The 21,587-nt window shown below is 41.5% G+C and overlaps 1 protein-coding gene and 1 long non-coding RNA gene across 2 annotated transcripts in view; one reads left to right on the top strand and one right to left on the bottom strand.

Annotated features, from left to right (window-relative positions):
* Positions 1-21,587, top strand: part of PEPD (peptidase D) — a 185,381-nt gene that overhangs the window by 77,369 nt on the left and 86,425 nt on the right. The window contains exons 8-9 of the mRNA XM_072117244.1: positions 950-1,025; positions 3,436-3,482. Coding sequence (XP_071973345.1) covers positions 950-1,025; positions 3,436-3,482 — 123 coding nt within the window. The remainder of the gene's footprint in view (positions 1-949; positions 1,026-3,435; positions 3,483-21,587) is intronic.
* The window catches only part of LOC140070584 (uncharacterized), a 67,495-nt gene that overhangs the window by 27,187 nt on the left and 18,721 nt on the right, over positions 1-21,587 (bottom strand). The window lies entirely within an intron of this gene.

The raw sequence follows: 21,587 nt of genomic DNA, 5'->3' as shown, positions 1-21,587 counted from the left end.
ATAGTAAATAAAATAAAATGGAAACCGCGTTTTTTAAATAATGTCTTGGGCAGACCTCGGCATTGTACAGCCCGTGGGCCACATCTTACCCTTTACCGCCTGCCCTTGCACCCAAACTCGTGGGTACGTGACCATGAACTGTTCAGTAGGGAGAGTGAGTCCGTGGCTGTCACTGTGGTGGAGCAGGGGACAATACACTACCTGTCACTATGTACAGCACCACTCCCAGCACCACAATGACATTACTGCGTCGCTGGCCAGGGAGAGAGCACAAAGAGTTAACGCTTACTGCTTAGAGCTATGTAAACCAGCAGGAGAGGAGGGAGAGGCAAACGGACAAACGGAGAGGTAACACCAGTACTATGGGGTACCTTGTAGCCTGTGTGTTTAAAAACTAAGCAAAATTTAATAATGAAATATATCAGAAAAACGTTCATAACATGCAATGCAAAATTTTCTGAAATGACAGTTACTCTTTAATCAGTAACCTGTAATGAGAACATTATAAGCTTTTGTCCTACTTTCCCTGTCACAAAATGTGGACGTTAAAATCCACTGTCCACTTCTAGCGTCATCGTGCAACGCAGCTCACATCTCCAACTACTATATACTCAGGTCTAAGCTGAGTTTCTCAGCACAATTTTTGCTATGCTATCCATAGTGAGCTCAACTGATTGTTGTGATTCCTTTGTACTTTTAATGTGTCTAGATAAAGTTTAGGTAATGTAGAAAGCAGACAACCACACTAGTTAAAATATTATGTAGGAAGCTAGAATGTATGAGGATTTCACATTCTGGAGGGGATAGTGTATTTATATTCTACTGAGATATGTATAAGATTTATTTTCATATTCTAGAGTGTATGTTTTATTTGCCAATTGTATTTATACTAAGAATATTGCTTTACAGGCCAGTTTTATTAATACTTGCTTGTTTTTTTTCTTTACAGTCGTGTCTTCAAAACAGACATGGAACTGGAGGTGTTACGTTACACAAACCGAATCTCCAGCGAAGCACATAAAGAAGTAAGATTCCTTATCATAAGGCAGCTCATTCCTGTCTTGTTCTTGAACCGCGTTTCATGTCTGGCTGTGTCTTCCCTTTGTATCTCAGTTAATTGTATTGACTGTGGGGAAATGTGGCTATCGATTATAGTGTTGCTTCTATGTGTTGGTAATAGGATTGTCCCGATATACCTCATTTCTATGTATAGCATCTGTTGAGATCATTAGATATCCTAAGTCATTGTCGGTTATGATGATGGCTTCAGCAGTTGGGTAGGAAAGAAGCAGGTAATACAGATGTTACCTTGCAGGTTGCTGCTGGCCAGGACAGTGGGGTCAGAGTGCCTCATTTTTTCTTAGTACTTAAACTATTTTGCATTGGTCATACCTTTGTGTAGTGCACATAATCCTTATCTGATGCCACAACGGCAAAACTGTTCTACTTGCTAATGGCGACCAGTCAGAGATTAGCTTCATTTTACCACATTAGTATATAAAATTAAAGCTGGATTGGTTTATGTAAGCAACTAGAACAGTGCTGCTTTCAGACAGTTTTAACAAATGAGTCCTCTTTGTGCTCATACAGTGGCAGTTGTATTACATTTAGTCATGGAATACTAGCTCACTATCATCTAGCAACCATTATCCTAGCAGGCAGTGAGTAAGGATATCTAATGATCTCAATGGATGCTGTACATAGAAATGAGGTATACATCCTATTATCAACACATAGGAGCAACACTATAATGGATAGGCACATGAAGAATAAGGGTCCATTTTTTTTTCCAAAAATTTCTATAAATTTCAGTTTCCATTTTATTCACTTGAATGGGGCTAAGCAGCGGCACATTACACTACCCATAGTCTGAATTGCCAACATTTTGATGTGAAAACCTTGTTTGTTATTTCTCGTCCTTATCTCATAGGGTTTTCCAGAGATCTATTTCCACTTTCACCAAATCTCGGCCCATTTCCGATTGGTGCGGCTTTTATCAGCCTGAATTTGTTCATACCCATTATTGACATTAGGGGTTGTGCTAATTCCCCATTCCCGAACTATAAGGACCTTGGCTATTATCATCAACTTTGTTATTAATAAACTCTCCTTAGTTCTGAAGTAATCACTGGTTGTAATCGTTTTTACCACCGCCACATTGATCACATTCCTACCTCCGCCGCTTTTGTGTTTTTTAAATTTTGGGGTCAGTAAAGCGTTTTGTGAATATAGGAAGAAATTTTGATTATCGTTTAAATAAAAAAACATCATGCCCATGCCTTACTTCCTTACTTAGAAGATTTGTAAAATTTAAACTTTCTTGACCCAACAGAGCAATGACACTTGCAATATATTTCAGACTGTAGGACTCGTCTTACCTTAAGACATGATAGTTAAAAGCATAAAAGTTATTTTTACTGTACACATCCAGGAGGCAGTGTTCAGACCCTATAGTCAAGTGATATCACATTGATCTCTCTTCCTACAATGCCAGTCATAGAGCCCCCCACCATGTCTGCCACACTGCCCCACTAACATTCCTGCCATAGGCACCCACCAAAAGGGCCCTTCCTTTTTTATTTGAGCTCATAAGACACACCAGCTGTGGAGAGGCAGAAGTAAAAAAAAAAATTAGGCTGTTGGATGCAACATAAGATTCACAACATAGGGCAGAGATGGAAAAAGGTTTAAAGCTTAAAACACTTGGCCATGGTTGGTCCTTTGATCGTGGACCATGCAATGTCCTGTTTTGCCGACCACATTGCCAGGGATAGGAATCCTTGCATCATACCGATATCTATGAATGTGACTATAGAAACAGGAAATTGTCAATAGAAATATGGCAAGACTGATACTCATAAAAACCTTGAATACCCCAGTGGCCTATTGGGTTTTTTTTGATAGAAGGAAAACCACACTTTGACCTCTGTCTGTTCATTTTATATCACAACCAGCAGGAAACACTCCAGTGCAAAAGGCTGCTATTTTCTGTCCTGCTGCTGAGCACTGAAGACGCCCAGCGTTCATCCATGTGTCATCCATCCCTGGCTTCCACTGCACATACTCTGTGGTTGTTTCTTAAGTGATGTAACTGTCCAAATATGGACATTGCTGTAACTTGGGGCGACACCTGAAACATCAGCAGCACACAATGGTATACGTCTTACCTCTTTGTTGCAGTGATATGTCAGGAATCCTCCTGATGTCTCCTTACAACAGAGGAAACAAAATGAGATGTCAATCTAGCATTAATTTCATAATGTTAAAAGCACTGATGGAAATATAATACAGAAGTGATAATAGAGCTTTACACATGTGAAATCCCCCCCCAAAAAAATCTGCTTATTGTTCATAATCTGTAGCCTTGATGACATCATAATTTAAAATGACCATTGTAAGAGAACAGAGATTCACTTATTTCTAATTGGTTTACAGGTTATGAAAGCTGCAAGGATCGGAATGAAGGAGTATGAGCTGGAAAGGTACGTCACTGGATTATAGGGAATAAGCTTGTGTTCTCTCTCTCTCTTACTGTGTGTTGGTGTCAGAACATAGGAAAGATCTCATTACCGATCTACCCTGACAAGATAAGACCATGGCTCCGTGACACTTGCCCCTGCACACCTCCATAATTCACATACAGGGACTCCCTCTATGTCTGTGCGATTCTTCCAAGGTTGACTCTTGTGTGGTCCCTGAAAATAGCACGGCAATTTGGTGCTCAGATTTGGCTTCATGCACACGAACGTGTAATCTCTTCCCGAGGCAGGCTCATGGCTGTCAGGAGGCATGATGAGCGCCTCTCACCGCTACCCTCTACTTGGAAAGCCCAACATAGCGGCCATATTCCTGCAGAATACCTCGGAATTCAAATAACGCCTAACCTGTTAAGTTCTTTAGAAATGTCAAACCGTTGTGTACTTACAGCATTAGGCAGTTCTTGCTGCATCAGACTGTTCAGTATGACATTCTCCATAGGGCAGAGTTCCCATTTAAAGGGGTTTTCCCATGAAAAATTCGCAACTTTCAATCCCCTAGTGATGTTAACACAATAAAGATAATTTTTAACCTTTTACTTTACAGTTCTACTCTGTTTTACTGCTGTTTTAGCTTCTATCACTCAGTGATGGTCAGTGCAAAATTCCAGGGTGTGGGCGGGGCCTCTCTAAACAGACACATTATGATCCATCTAGTTCTGTGGGGTGACAATCTGGTTAGATTATCAGGGTACAGGTGTATATACACTTTCATGTGGCTACTGAACATTGTTCTAGTATCTGACACCTAGAAGGAGAGATGAGTTCTCCCCATGCTGCTGGCAGGAACTCATTGTCTGTGTCAGAGTGAGCTTTGTCCTGGACTGCAGGGTGTGTCGCTAGAGAGACAAGTTGGACTTATATCTGTGAAATGCTGTATTTATTTTAATAACAGTGAATTAGAGAATGTGTTATTTTGTTATCCTGAGTACATTTAAGAAACTTGTATTTGTGGGAATACCCCTTTAAGGAACAATTCTAACTTAGAGGAAATCACCACGAAAATAAATATTTTAAGCCCCAGTTCACATTTGCATTAGAGATTTCCATTACACTTTCCCCCTAAATACGGAAGGTCTTCCATTGACTTTCCATTCCCCGTAGTCCTTCAACGGACCTTCTGTTATCTTCCATTATTTAAAAAAATGCAGAGCCTATAGAATGCAGGAGTTGTTAGAGGTTATTTATCCAAGGATCTCAGGGGTCTACCTTTATGGCATCCATTTTAACTACGGCAGAGTGTGTCACCCACCTTTCCTAGGGTCCTGTGGCATATCTACCAAGCACTAGCTACACAGGTTAACTGCTATGGGACAGCCTATAATTATCAGATGCCACAGTTATGTTTATGTCATGTATATACATACCGTATATACTCGTGTATAAGCCGAGTTTTTCAGCACAAAAAATGTGCTGAAAAACCTCCCCTCGGCTTATACACGAGTCAACAAAACACAAAAAAACTTCCATACTCACCCTCCGGAGGCCCGATGGTCCGCGTGGCTCCCGATGTTCAGTGGCTCCTCTTCTGTCTTCCCCGCAGCTGGTCTTCGGTCTCCGGTCTTGTCTGTGTTGTATCAGCCTGCAGACACGCGTCCACACGATCTGCCGGCTGGCGCACAATATCAGCGGCAACACCGCCACGTGATATTGTGCACCAGCCGGCAGATCGCGTGGATGCGTGTCTGCTGGCTGATACAACACAGACAAGACCGAAGACCAGCCACGCGGAACGGAGCATCAGGAAGCCGCCTTTTTTTTAAATGTGCTTGGCGAACGGGGCTGGAGGCTGTATACATAAGGGGGCTGGAGGCTGTATACATAAGGGGGCTGGAGGCTGTATACATAAGGGGGCTGGAGGCTGTATACATAAGGGGGCTGGAGGCTGTATACATAAGGGGGCTGGAGGCTGCATACGTAAGGGGACTGGAGGCTGCATACGTAAGGGGGCTGGAGGCTGCATACGTAAGGGGGCTGGAGGCTGCATACGTAAGGGGGCTGAAGGCTGTATACGTAAGGGGGCTGAAGGCTGTATACGTAAGGGGGCTGAAGGCTGTATACGTAAGGGGGCTGAAGGCTGTATACGTAAGGGGACTGGAGGCTGTATACATAAGGGGACTGGAGGCTGTATACATAAGGGGACTGGAGGCTGTATACATAAGGGGGCTGGAGGCTGTATACTTTAAGTATACAGCCTCCAGCCCCTTTAAGTATACAGCCTCCAGCCCCTTTAAGTATACAGCCTCCAGCCCCTTTAAGTATACAGCCTCCAGCCCCTTTAAGGGGCTGGAGGCTGTATACTTAAGGGTGCTGGCAGGCTGTATACTTAAGGGTGCTGGCAGGCTGTATACTTAAGGGTGCTGGCAGGCTGTATACTTAAGGGTGCTGGCAGGCTGTATACTTAAGGGTGCTGGCAGGCTGTATACTTAAGGGTGCTGGCAGGCTGTATACTTAAGGGTGCTGGCAGGCTGTATACTTCAAGGGGGCTGGCAGGCTGTATACTTCAAGGGGGCTGGCAGGCTGTATACTTCAAGGGGGCTGGCAGGCTGTATACTTCAAGGGGGCTGGCAGGCTGTATACTTCAAGGGGGCTGGCAGGCTGTATACTTCACGGGGGCTGGCAGGCTGTATACTTCACGGGGGCTGGCAGGCTGTATACTTCACGGGGGCTGGCAGGCTGTATACTTCACAGGGGCTGGCAGGCTGTATACTTCACGGGGGCTGGCAGGCTGTATACTTCACGGGGACTGGCTGGCTGGCTATATACTGGGAGGCTGTGACAAATGCATTTCCCACCCTCGGCTTATACTCGAGTCAATAGGTTTTCCCAGGTTTTGGTGGTAAAATTAGGGGCCTCGGCTTATACTCGGGTCGGCTTATACTCGAGTATATACGGTAGGTACTGGTTTTCTTGGAGCTAAATGAGTACATTGATTTTTCTTTAATGTGAAGTCACTTTTGCTTATTTACCTTATTTTTTCCGGTGATCTTTTTTCTTTCTTATTATCTTTGTTGTAATTTCCGCACTCTCAATACAGCTGGTTAACTGTTAGGCAGATATCTAAACCAATTATCTGGAAAAGCCCATCTGATACGTGCTCAATTGGCCATGGCAGCAGTGCTATGCCTTGCAGTTTTGCATGAGTTTTTTCTAAGGTTCCTTTCACTAAGGTTTCTGAATGATCCTCTAATTAAAATAGCTTCTTGTGATGTAATTGAAGTGTAAAAACGTGATAGATTGCGCTTACCGCACAGCCAAGTGTTTTTATGGACAGGAAAGAATTTATGAACATTCTGAATTGTAGTGTGTGCGCTGATGAAAAAATCTTTCAGCACCAAAAAAATAAAACTATTCAAAGAAACGTGCTTGGTCCTGAGCAGAACTACAGGATCCTGGTCTGGGAAAGTTTAGACACTGAAACTTTCAATGCAGCATCCTTAAGGGGTTGTCTAGGTATATGTAATAATTTGTAAATATCCGGAGGGTGTTGTAAATAACAGTTTATATTCCCCTCCTCTGGCTCTCTAAAAGGCTTTAAACAATATAAATAATTGGTAAATGTAGTAGTTTTGTTTGTTTGTAGTTCTGGCTAAACAAATTTTAAGACCATACCATGTGTGTGTTATTTGTAGTAGCAGGGCTCTGAACAATGCATTTTTATTTCTGGATTGTAGCTCGATTTGGACTTGAGTCTCCTCAAACTGCTCTGTTCTTAGATCTCTGTATTCAAGATTCCCATTCCTTCCCTATGCTATGTTCAGTGAATAGAACTTTATCAACAGTGCAATCTGATCCTCTAGTACTGTACAGTAGATCCAGCTACAATCCTGGAATATAAATTCACTTTTCACAGTCCTGTTGCTACTACCAACACACACAAAGGTACAGTATGGTTACAGAATGGTTCTATCTAACACTGTTTGAGCTATGTATTATTGAAACGGCTGTAGAGGCATTTTAAGAGCATTGTGACTCATATGAGATGTCGGGAAAAGATAAAGATGTTCTTATTACTCTTATGGTCTGTTTCAGACTCATTAGCATCATTTTAAAAGTTGATTTTAGAAGAAAAGAGGCAACGGGTAAGAAATATAAGAAGACTACCACTTTAACACCCTAATGACTGCTGCATCAGGTTTTTACGGTAGTCATTAGGGGTACTTCTGATGCAATGCCTTTCTGTGGTGCCACATTAGAAGAACATTGCTGGACTTCAGGTGCTGCTGCTAGTGCTGGTCCTGGACTGTGTTATTACAACACAAAAAAATTTCCGACCTTGCGTGTTTAACCACTTAGACATTGCAGTCAAAGACTGCGGTGTCTATGCAGGTGCAGAGTAAGTGAACTCCATCTGCCACCCATGACACCCTGCAACAGAAATCACAGGGGTTCCAATGGTGTTGTATGGCAGCCCAGAGTCCACTGGCTGCCTGAGCTATTCATCTATCTGTTCAGGCCTGGCCTAATAGATGCCTGCATAGTGCAGTGCATTATTTAAGAGATCAAGTGATCAAAATTAAAAATTCAGAGAAGTTAAAATGATTTGTAAAGGGTATTATGAATTACATTATTGGGAATATTTTTTTTATTATGGCAGTATGGCTACATCTATACCTGCTTACTCAAGATTCTCACAAGGTCTTGACAGGGAAGAGGAATAAATAACAAAACATCTCTTCTGGCTTCCTGAATTGTCTAGTATATAGGGCTGAAATGAAAGTAATTAATGTATTACCAGAACATCAAGAAAACTGGAAAAAAATATTTACTGACATTGAATGTTTCCCCCTAGGACAAGGGAATATTTTAAAAATATTTGCAGTCTGTGGCAGGGATGAGCTCACTTCACCCCTGTCTGTGTGCTGAGACACTATGTCCAGGTTTGCTGGAAAGTCACGTTTATTTAATTTTTTTTTACTGTAGTCAAGTGCAAGTAACATTAACCCGTGTAGGACCCAATGGGAGCAATTATTTCTGTTGATACAGATCCCTCACCACATTCTATATTATTGTGATAAAGGGAAAGTTTAACCCCTTTTAGACTTTAATCAGGCAGTCTAGTGTAGGGGAGGGGGTTGTAGGCCCAGGCCTTCTGAGAATTTGATACAAGACAGTGTAAACTGCTGCAAGACACCAGACCCTTATTTACTGATCAGTAATGGATTGCACAGAGCCACTACCTATTTATAATGTTCCTTTCTGAAGGCGTCCTGCTGCTGTGTACCAGCGCTATAGCTATTTACAGTACTGTTCGCAGTCAGCGGTTTACATAGTGCATACATAGAAATTAACATTTGATCCTTTATGATGGTAAATGTATTCCCAGTATGTCATAATGCTGTATAATAGAATATAATAAAATATTACTATACAATACAAGATGATTGGAATAAAATAATTTGCATGTCGTAGTCAGTAGTGGCTTATAATTACTCTTATTTATGGCTTTAAAGAAAGGCAGCCGAACAATTCTTTTTCTACATTACCTGTAGCGGAGAAAAAAGTGAAAAGATCTAAAAGGACAATGGAAACGTATTCATCTTCTGCCATTCAAGTGCTTAAAGCATAACCTTTACTTGAAATAATTTTAAATATTGTGTGTTTGTAAGGGGGGCTAGTTTGTAAGGAATATGTATGTATATGTATAGTGTGTATATGGAGTCTAATTTTGAGTTTACATCTAATGTCCCTGTGTTAGTTTACACAGCTATAGTCAGCGAGGATTAACCCTTTCACTTTCATCTTGAAGTTCGAAAATAATGCTCATAGTTTTCTACAGCCAGGGAGAGAGCAGAAAGGGTCAACACTAAGTGCTCAGATCTGTGTAAATGGAGAGCTGAGATTCCTTTTTCCAGCCTGGTAGATGGATCAACCATGACAATGGAGAAGTAACAACAAGTTATAGGGACCACTAGATTGACATAACAGGAACTTAAAGTCTCCAATAAATGCAAACATGAATAATTGGCCAGAGGAATATGCATGTTACACAGAAATAGCTGTGTTACCAACACTTTATGCATCTGCTTGCACAATGCGTTGAATTTTCAATATTTTGTTGAAACCTTTGATGAGCCATTGATACCGGTAGGAAGTACCGCACAAGAAACATCCCACTCAAGGTCACAGGTCCCGTCCCCAGGATAAACTTAAAAATTGGCAGTCGGGTTCAGTATTTACGTAACGACAATGGAAGGCCTTTATTTTTTTTAATGGGGTTTTAAGGTAATGTATCGGGAATCAAAATACTACACCAAGTATCTGTGAAAATATGCAGTTTTCCAGGGTGGGATGAGGAAAACCACTCCTCTTTTAGCTACTTTGTAAGGCAACTCCATTGACATCATGCATGACCTACAAGAAGCCTTACTGTTATAGCTGCTTATTGTAGCCTAAAGTACAGTAAATTACCAAAATCCAGAGCGCTGTTTGTAACTAGGGGTCATCTGTAAGTCAGGGGTTCTTAAGTAGGGTACTGCCTGTACTGGTTTGGTTTTAATACCGTATCATATCATAAAGCCTCATGAAGGAGCTGCCTTAGAAGGTAGCTAAAAGTGGAATGGTTTTCCTTATCCCATCCTGGAAAACTTTGCATATTTTCCCAGAATCCCCCTAGTGGAGCATCCATGGCTAGAAGAGTCCACGCGCCTTCAAGGTGGCCTTAATTGGCAGTCTCGATGTAAGGAGAACTCTTGCCTCCCTTCACCAAGTATCAGCATCGAAATCTAAATTCTGTTATTGTGATGATGGTTTTATCCAGTTTTTGTTGGAGTAAAGAGTGACCCTTCCAAATATACTGCTGATATCTTTTTAATTTGTTTGGCGGCTATATCGTTTTCTGAAGGCTGTCACTGAAACTTTTTTCGATCTGTTTTTGGAGACCCTGTGAACATCTGTCTTTGGAGATTCAGACTAAAAAGGAGATTTCTTGTGACACTTAAAGCAAAGAAATAAGTAGGAACCAGTATGGTAGTTAACGTGCTGGAAGACATTGCCGATGGCTGGTACATCAAACGGTAAATTAATGGCTTCTCAGTGTGAGGCCAGGAAATTGTAACTAGATAACAAGTAGGGCTTCCTGATTTCGAGCTGGGCAGGCAATCTACAGAGCTTTGAAGCCAGATGATATGAAGCTCCCAGGCCAGGAATCGTAGTGCAGTCACATTTCATCATGTAGATAATGCTGTAGTCCAGTATAAGGACAGTTTATACTCTGGTCCAGCTGACCCTGAAAACTGGTTCAGAACTGCTGCCAGAGAAATGATATGTACAATGTGGAGAACCGAGGAGCTTTCATTTTTAAAAAATATAAATGTATATCACAAATTGCTTTTAAAATGCAAAAGTAGGCAACCTTGCAAATAGGCTAGACTACAAGGCGACTTCCATATCTCGTTTTCCAGATACGTTCAGCTCACATTCCAGGATAGCTGTAAACCAGGTGTATGCACATAGACTATATTGGACGTCGGGGGCATCCTTTTTGCCTATGACTGCACTGTATACATTGCATCCAGCAGGAAACACTCGAGTGTGCACTCGGCGACGGCCCTAATAGTCTACTGTACTGCATCTCTCTGCCAGTATACACTCCCGTCAAGTATAGAGACTGCAGGGGAAGTGACATTTCATCTGCTCTTATCTATGGTTCTTTTGGAACTAACAATAAGCAGCAACGAAACTATTTCAATGTAGCAGTCATAGTTTCAAACAAAACAGTGGCCTACAGCATTCAATAAAGCTCAAACATAAATCCCAGCAGAATGCTATCAATGAATATTATAAAACTTAACTTTTAATAAAGCACTTCCAATAAAATTTATACCAAAGTACAATTACATAAAAAATACCTAGTGAAGTGGACACATAGCAAATGTCCAAAAGGTCAATAGATGCACATTATTCACATTTTTGCATGATAGGGTAGCAATATTATATGAGGTAAGATAGGAAAAACAGGTTTGATCTCACCAGTCTTCACTCGATCGGTTGGGTGCGCAGGCAATTCAGAAGGGAGATGATAGACCTTTCCCTATTTTAGCCCTTTCTGCAACCCTAATCCCGCTGTTAGTAGCTCCCAGCCCTTACAAGGGCGGTCCCCAAAAGCTGCCCCTACATACAAACTGATGCACCCTAAATTAACACAATTGTTAGTATTCCTTATTCCCTACGCGTTTCGTGCACCGTTGGATGCACTCCTCAGGGGAAAAAAAACACACAACAGTGAGCTACGGTGCGTCCTAGGTCTCGATTACACCGGCGCTCCTTATTCCTATATGCAGGCGTTGGCCCTATAAGGTTACTAATTTTCTGTTTAGAGTGTGAGCAGTGGCTCCACTCAGCCTAGATCAGGCTGTCTACACACTAGGTTTGTGTCTGACGTCGGCGCCAAATTCCGCGCGCGTGCGCCTAAAAATAGCCATGTTGGCCCGCCCACTGGCCTCCTGCAGGCCGATCATGTGACCCTGCAGCAAATCACGTGGGGTCGTGGGCGGAGTCAGTAACCAAGGGAGCGACAAACCAAGCGTAATCACTCCTCCATCGTCACTGACAGTGTTCCCTCCCAGCACCCAGCGTTTCTTAGATCCAATCTATTGTTGCTATTGGGTGGGCGGGAATAAGGGAACACTTCTTCTCTAACATCCTAACCGTGTCTATAACCTGCAATAAAACGTTCAAGGGGCAATTTTTACACATTGGTCCCTCGGCTGGGCTGTTAAAGGATCCACAAATGGCCATACTTTGGATAATGGCTAAAACACTTTTGACTTCTTAATGTGGTTATGGCGGCGCATTATGTTGCTTAAACAAATAGACACACAACAATCTTATTGGAGGTACTACTTATCTTATAGTGATGGAGGGTTCCAATGAAGGTGCTACTTATCTTATGGTGATGGAGAATTCTATGAAAAAATGACAAAATGACATAGGTCACAATGCCAAGAATGTGAAGAAATTATTATTTTACAAAAAAGAAGTAAAGTTTAACAGCTCATTGAGGCCTTTGGGGGCGACCGTATCCAGAAGAAAAATCCATTTCGTCTCCCGTTGTAAAATTAATCTATCCCAGTCACCCCCCCTCACTGGTTTCTGAACTGCTTCAATACCATGAAATTTAATTTTGCTCACATCCCCATTATGAACCTGATTAATGTGACGGGCCAGAGGTGTATCTCTTTTATGTGCAATGTCCCCTAAGTGCGCCCCTACTCTCCTTCTCAGCTCGCAGATGGTCTTTCCAACATATTCAATCTTACAATCACATACAGCTCGATATACCACCCCTTGCGTTTTACAGTTAATGAACTGTTTAATTTTATAGGTGGTTCCCGTCACTGTAGATGTAAAGGAGTCGCATCTTAGCATCTGGGGGCAGGCGATGCAACCACTGCACTTAAAGTTGCCAGTAGTTCTAGTTGATCCACCAAGCCATGTGTTGTTTTGACTTTGAGTGAAGTGACTATGGACCAGCCTATCCTTTAGTGATCGCCCTTTTCTATAGGTTACCGTTGCATATGGGCTCACTACTTTCCTTATATCCGGGTCCATTAATAAAATGTCCCAATGCCTCTCCAGTACCCTTTTTGCATCTCCAGCTCCATTATCAAATGTTGTGATTAGTCTGATCAGTCTCTCCTCCTTCACCTCTGTTTGTTTTATGAGGAGTTCATGACGATCTTTTAGGAGCGCATTTTAGGAGCGCCAGACACAAACCTAGTGTGTAGACAGCCTGAGTGGAGCCACTGCTCACACTCTAAACAGAAAATTAGTAACCTTATAGGGCCAACGCCTGCATATAGGAATAAGGAGCGCCGGTGTAATCGAGACCTAGGACGCACCGTAGCTCACTGTTGTGTGTTTTTTTTTCCCCTGAGGAGTGCATCCAACGGTGCACGAAACGCGTAGGGAATAAGGAATACTAACAATTGTGTTAATTTAGGGTGCATCAGTTTGTATGTAGGGGCAGCTTTTGGGGACCGCCCTTGTAAGGGCTGGGAGCTACTAACAGCGGGATTAGGGTTGCAGAAAGGGCTAAAATAGGGAAAGGTCTATCATCTCCCTTCTGAATTGCCTGCGCACCCAACCGATCGAGTGAAGACTGGTGAGATCAAACCTGTTTTTCCTATCTTACCTCATATAATATTGCTACCCTATCATGCAAAAATGTGAATAATGTGCATCTATTGACCTTTTGGACATTTGCTATGTGTCCACTTCACTAGGTATTTTTTATGTAATTGTACTTTGGTATAAATTTTATTGGAAGTGCTTTATTAAAAGTTAAGTTTTATAATATTCATTGATAGCATTCTGCTGGGATTTTTGTTTTTCTTTTGGAACTAGAAGCTTGTTGCATGTGTCATGTTAAAGGAAACCTACCACTTGAAGTGGTAGGTGTAAGATGCATATACCGAACACCAGCTCAGGGTGAGCTTGTGCCGTTGCTTACTTTCATTAGTATCCTAGTATTGCGTTTTAAACACTTTTTATTCCTTACAGCCGAAGGAGCTTTGGCGCACCAAGCCCGCCACCGTATGCGCGCCTACATAGGAAGTGAAGGAGAGCCGGTGACGCCACGCGCAAGCGGTCATGCACTTTGTGCGCCGATGCTCCTTTGGCTGTGAAGAATAAAAAGTGTTTAAACCGCGATTCAGCGGTATAGGACACTAATGAAAGTAAGCTCCGGCACCAGCTCACCCTGAGCTGGTGCTCGGCATATGCATCTTACACCTACCACTTCAAGTGGTAGGGTTCCTTTAAAGATCAGAATGTCATCTTTCTATATTACATTAGGCTGGTGGTTTTGTGATCTATAGAACTGGAGATGCAAACAGTTATAGACATTGGGGCTCATTTACTAAGGGTCCGCAGACCGCATTTTTCGATTAGTGCCGCACAAATCGGGGGGGGGGGGGTCGGCCGTTGGCCGATCCGCTGCGCTGGATTCGGACAACGCGCAGGATCTAACATCGTAAATTGTGTCGCAAGACACACACTTACAAGCACCGGGAAGAAGATGAACTCCGGCGGACCTCAGCGGGGAAGTAACAGATGCAGGATCTCGGGCGCACGATGTTGGTGAATCGCGCCGGACTTCATCTTCGTCAAACCGTCCGGATCGGGGATTGCGACAGGACCAGGTTAGTAAATGTGCCCCATTGTTGTAAATGCAAACTGCAAGAATCACAAAACTGAGATTTTTTGAAAATATGAGATTCTTATCTTTAATATCAGTAGCATATTGGTAGATACTATAGACATGAATATCAACCAAAATAAACAAGGATGGCAAATGTCTATACATATGAAGTAACTCCTCTTCCTTACAAATCACATTCCCTTGGAAGAAGGTATCTGAAAGTATCTGAAACGTGCGTCAGGGCAGTCACTGCACAGGTAGTTTATCGAATACAGGCAGTCCCCTACTTAAGAACACTCGACTTACATACGACCCCTAGTTACAAACGGACCTCTGGATATTGGTAATTTATTGTACTTCAGTCCTAGGCTACATTGATCTGCTGTAACAGTTATCACAGGTGTCTGTAATGAAGATTTATTGTTAACCCTGGTTCTTATGACAACCCAACATTTTTAAAATCCAATTGTCACAGAGACCAAAAAAGTTCTGGCTGGAATTACAATGATAAAATATACAGTTCCGACTTACATACAAATTCAATTTAAGAACAAACCTACAGACCCTATCTTGTAAGTAACCCGGGGACTGACTGTACTCTATTCTGCCATGTTTGTTAGGATAACCTTGTATAATTGTACAAACAATATTTTTTTTTTTGCATACCTTGTGCTTGTAATCATATGTCTTGGGCAGAGTTACTTACATTTATACATACTTATGCCAACATTTTATATTTGCAGTTCAGTGCTCAATGGTAAAATTTATCATGACCTTTTTGCATTAATAAAGATATCATTTTTTACTATACATTTTCTAGTGACAAGCTTCAATTTTTTTGTGCTTTTGGTATCCTGAATATAGGGATGTCTGAAGTGACCCTCCCTCTTCCGAATCTAAACTTGACTCATCTCATACAAAATATGACTCTTCTCTGCTCATTTTTACATGAATGGAGGACATTTTTTATAGGTAAATAGGAGAGAATTCACATATAACGGGGATTTTAATGGGGTGAAATCTAGTGGTGGATGGTTTTTCTGGCAGCAGATGAATTGTACTTTTACATTGTACATTGTATCATACACAAGACCATAAACCCTTGTTTATTTTCTGTACCTTACCCCAGAGCCACGGCTTTCATGCCAAAATCTGAAACAAATGCTGTTTGTACCAGGACTCTATAAAGGCCTGGACTGTTTGATGTTTTGTCCCAATTTACTGGATATTTTGTGAGGTTGGGTTCATTTTCAGGATCTGATTCCAAAACCTAATTTTATCTTTGACCTTTTCCAGAAATATGAGACTTTGGCCTAACGTTCCTCTCAGCGGAGGATGTAAAACATTTATTCAAATACAGTTGATACGGCGCTACAATTTTATTTTAATATAGTAACACCTGCTGTTTGTTCCAATCTCCTACTCACTGGTGCTGCCAAGAACAGTTTATGCACAGAGTCACTTCTGAAAACAACATGTTATACCTCCATCTTTTTCTGGGGTCTGTTAATGTCACATAGAGAAAGAAAGCTTTAGATTAAATTATGCATTTATTCAACAGACAGACTACTATGTTACATAGCAAAGCTACTGAGAACGATACATTTACTCTCTTGAATGCTAGAAGAGCCTTAAAGGGGAACTCTCTGTTCACAGCTAATGGCTTAATTAGAACTCTGCTGGTTTTTGGATTCTGTAGAGTATCTCATCAGTGATGTATCTTCTAAACCTGCAGGCTTTGCATTGCGGCCGTGCAAAATGAAGATACAGTGCGCATGCGCCAGTGCTTCCGAGAGCTTGTGACGTCACCGGCTGGACGGAGAAGTTTCAAGCACGGAAGGTGTGTGCATTGTTATGCTAGTGACCAAGCGCCCTGTTCAGGGGCCCAGGAGCGCCAAATGGGTCATTTGCCTAGTGTATAAATCACTTACCTAGCCCTGTGTAAAGGTATGTTTGCATCAAAATGACCATTTTGAAATGGTAGATTTAATTTAAAAGTCCACATTTCTTTGTTATAGCATTTTGCAACCAGTGACATGAAGGCCATGGCATGCTGTAGTGAGCTTTTTCTGCCGTTATGTGCTAAAATAAACTGAAGTTCTAAAAAAGTGTGATAATCTTATGGGTACCCTACCTAAACAACAACGGACTTCAAACAACGGTCCCTTGTTTGAAGTCCGTTCACACACCAATGACGGTAGAAAAGACTGACCCAAAAACAGGACCTGCTCTTGGGCAATTGGATTGCACACAGGTCAGGGGAAACCAGAGCCATGTGGGTGAGCCTATAAAAGTAAATTTGTCTGTGTGCTCTCAAATTATTGAATGGATACCCCACGTGCAAAGATATCAATTGTTTGCATGAGTTTGCAAAAGTTTCCACTCCTATTCATCTATGTAACATATCCTACTTATTTGTAATTATACCTCTCCCTAAAATGGTTGGCCACTTACACAAAACTTTAATAGAACAAGTATAAGACCCTTATAGAGTCTCCAGGACTCTGAGGAGAAAGACTCAAGACGTCCTATGACGTTGCATGCCCTGCTGGGTTATAATGAAGGGGGCATGCAGACAGTAATGACTGCATGGCTCTCTCCTTCCACAGGAAGCCAGCAGGACATGGGATATCACTGGAAGACACAAGTCCTGCTGCCAAGGGGTCACTTGACCCGTAAACTTTAGTCCATTAGGGTCTTATACCTACTCTGTAAAAGTTTTGTATAAATTGCCAACCCTTTTGAACATAATTTCCTTACCACTTAGATTAAGTGTTTTTGTCTGTTAGAAAGGGTAAACCAGAATCAAGGCTTTTAATTTACTTTCCTGTACAACATTTTCAAACGATCCCAACATTTAATTTGTGTCCAGCTTTCTTTTAAAAACGATCCATCACCGAGACTTTAAACAAATTTTGCTAATGGCTCTGTCAGGTTGAGTACATGAAGCTCCACATGTGATCCAATTGTTTATCTGTGGTATTAGCATCCTGCTCAGATCTATACTCTCTTGTGGGACCTGGCTTCCCCTGGATCCTCTTGCTGCGGTCACTTTTAGCCATTGACCTTGAGAAACACATTAGCAGCACCCGGCGTGAGATATTAACAGCGCTGCGTGAAATAATGAGAAGAAAATGAATTAGATGGCAGCCGGCTCAACTTACATCATAAGAAATTAAGTTATTTATGACATTTTAAGATCCTTCCTTCTTTCTGTAGCCTCTTAATCCAGTTGGAACGTAAGCGTCCGCCTTCAAGTCTCTAATGACCATCAATAACATCTGTTCCTGTCACCCTGTCTGCTGAGTGGAAATCCATCACAGGCCTCTACATCTCACGAGGAAGATCAGAATTGGCATGTTTTATTGATGTAACTGGTACCTGTCAGTTGCTTGGGGATGGATCTGAGCCGAAGATAAAAGGGGCCAGTCATTTGTTTTGCAGAATTACCAAACCACTTATGTGTGTTTAGTTGTAAATCGCTACCCGTTATTTCTTGACTCCTGCAATTTCTTGCCTTCTTGACATTGATGGTTTTTAATGGAAAATCAACTGATGAATCAAAGCCTTAAATGTTACATTTTCTTAGTTTTTTTTTTAATATTCTTTTTCCAACTCTTGACACTTGTGCAGTATGTTTTCTGTGTAACATAACATTTCGGGAGGGGACCATGGCCAGGAAATGTTGATATTTCTCACTTTATGCTGCCTCAACACCAAGAAAGCAGGAAGAGGGCTTGTAGGGGCTGGAGGTCTGGCCAGTCTGAGGCGGAGTTGCACCGCCCTGACTAATTACTAAAGCTAGCACCAAGGTCACAGCAGAATTCTCCTGGGCACCTGTCGGTATATCAGGTGCATCGTAGGTTGGGTGGAGGTGGTGCATCACAACTGGTGCACATTGAGGGAGATGTATTATTTTCTCAGTGCAGAGCAGAACCAGGCAGTTCTCTGCTGCGCCAGATTAATCATTGGGGCACATTTACTTACCCGGTCCCTGCACGATCCCTGAGGTGCGTTGTCCGACGAGGATGGAGTCTGCCGCGATTCAACAAGATTGTGCGCCCGAGATCCTGCATGTGTCGTTCCCCCGGTGATGTCCGCCGAAGTTCACCATCTTCTTCCCGGTGTATGTGAGTGCATGTCTTGTGACACAATTTGAATTTTAAATCCACTTAGTCCGAATCAGTTGGGATGTCCGACGGCCACGCCCACGATTTGTGTCGCTTGAAAGTCGGCGCAATTGTGCCATAATCCGATCGCGTGCGCCAAAAACCCCTGTTAAATGTGGCACAAAACGGAAATAGTCGGGAAACCCGACGGAAATGCGGTCTGCGGACCCTTAGTAAATGTGCCCCATTGTGTCTGATGCTGATTGATTAATCTGGTGCAGTATAAAACTGGCGCATTGTACTCTACACCTCCTATTAGTTGGTCTAGTTTTCAGCGCCACAAAAATGATTTTTTTTTTTGGTGCACTTAGTTTTCTTGTGAGACTACACCCCCCTTTTCAGATGCCACTATATGACATATAAAAAAAGTGTCTAAAAATGGTCTAAAACCCTTATTTTATATGTAACGCAAGACATTTCAGCCACTTTTTTTTTTAATCCAGAATTCTGGTGCAGACAGCTTGATACATGTGTCCAGTCGTGACAAATCTCCCCCATGCAGCATTGCCATATTGAGCTTTTATACAATTGATTCACCATCCATCATTCTGTTGCAGCAGGTTATCTGCCAGGGAGTCTGTGGTGGTCGGTTAGCTGTATATATACAATTTGTGGAATCCTAACATTACTGTAAAGCCTTCTGTGCCTTTTAGTATTGGTGGAATGCTGAATGTGAATGCAAGAGCTGTTATTGGTGGGCTTCATCTTAGAAAACATATGTTATTTTTTTCTTTCACCTCATTTACATATAAAAATATTTTTACGTAATTATGTATATATTTTTATAATTAATGAAAATATGAAACTTTAATCTATTTGAATCCAACCAACACTGCTTTCATATGTGTGCTCCATACAAGATTATATTTGTGTAGACATGCAAATTAGTTTTAATCTGCAGACTACAGAAACAGAAAATCTTGTTATGTAACGTATCGTCGGAATGAAATGCGTGAAAACAAACAAGGCATAACATTGCAGAGTAATCACATGCTAATAGCGAGGATACATTCTGTACTAATAAATGCGTAGAATACTCTGAAGAAGCAGATCAGGGTTCTGCTGTATAATAATTACAGTCAATAGAGATAATTATACCCGCAGATACTTAATGTTTGTAGCAATTACACCATTGTATACAGCGCTTGTCAGTAAGAAGTAGGTAAACATAACCATCAAATGCCATGATTATTTTATTGGCGTGTTACATGACAATAAAGGATAATTGTATCAGAAATATCTTTGTTAAAAGTATTGCTTTTCGTGCAGCCCTGTGCCTTGTGTTCAAAGAGCCGTCGGTAGCATACATCTGCCCTTATATTTCTCTCTCAATTTTATATGCTAACAATACCATTATGCCTCAGCAAAACATCACGTAGTCAACTCGAGACAGTACCAGTAAAACAAACTAAAGTAATAGTCATAGAATATATAGAGGCATCATGAAGGGAAAAAAAATAGCAGAATGATAGTGAAATTGGGCATTCTATAGTTTCCATGATGGCACTGCTCATAGGGAATGGATCAGGTTGTCAGCTGTAAAATATTACTGGCTTGTTCCCAAGCCAGCACCATTTTATTGCTGTTATTTTATTCATCCTACCTCCAAAAATAATGGAATTTAAATGCAGCTGTAAAGTTTTTCTATAGCTGCTCTAGCTAAAAACGAACATTTTCCAATATACTTTCATTACCTAATTTTCCTCTGCTATCATCCTGACTTAGCCCTCTCCTAACAGCTAGACATACTGGTTGCTAAGAACCATAGGGATCCATAGAGTGAAAAGGAGGGAACAGGAGATGCATTGTACAGACTGAGTATTCACAGAAGGGTGAGGGTTGAGGCTATGCACTGGTGAGTTCTGGTCTCTGCTCAGGAATTCCGTCATGTCTGCTCTGTCTACACTCTGCTCTCATGTTCCCACACACTGTGATCCCCCCTGCAGCTTCTCATTTTAATAAAGAGTCTATTATCAGCCATAATCCTACCCTCAAACAACCCACATTTAGGCTTTGACACGGTTATAGTTGGGTCAGTGAAAAGAAGGGGCCAGGATTAACACAGCAGTATACATAGGATGAAGACTATTTACTTCTGTGTGTCTTCTCTGTTATCTGTACTCCCACCCTCGGTCCTGGGAAGTTGGGAGAGTGATAGCATCTGCTGAACAGCCTGCCTGACACATACATCATAGAATATAGTGTGTATTGTAATCATAAGGCTGTATTATATTATAGGTCCGCGTAACAGTACATATGTGTATATGTGTGGAATGAGTGAGGGAAAAATGCTCTTGCCTAAGTGCCCTTAGCTGGTGCCCCCCCAAACTAAGGAGAAGCTGAAGATGATTTTATAAAAAGGGCTAATAGATATATCTGGCTATATCTCAGGCAAGGAAAAATCAAGCAGAATGATATAGGTATCATTGGAATTGTTGCCAAAGGCTCTCTCCAGTAGTGGTAAAACTATTGTTGGCCATGTAACTTTACGTAAAGTTACGTTTTAACAGTGATCAATAAAAATGTCTGAAAACCAAATCAAATCTTGTACCACAAAATACATACCCTCACACAGCTTCTTAAAATAACAAATATGATAGCTTTGATCTTTAAAAAACCTACTTCAGCAAAAACAATAAGGCATAAAAAGCTATTTAAATTTATTGTTATCATACTTCCTAAAGAAAGGTAACATGTTCTGAACATTTTAAACAAAAACATTAAAAAAGTTAACCAACT

The sequence above is a fragment of the Engystomops pustulosus genome, chromosome 7 (assembly GCF_040894005.1).
Source record: "Engystomops pustulosus chromosome 7, aEngPut4.maternal, whole genome shotgun sequence".
Classification (NCBI taxonomy): Eukaryota; Metazoa; Chordata; class Amphibia; order Anura; family Leptodactylidae; genus Engystomops; species Engystomops pustulosus.
This window is presented reverse-complemented; position numbering and strand designations above follow the sequence as displayed.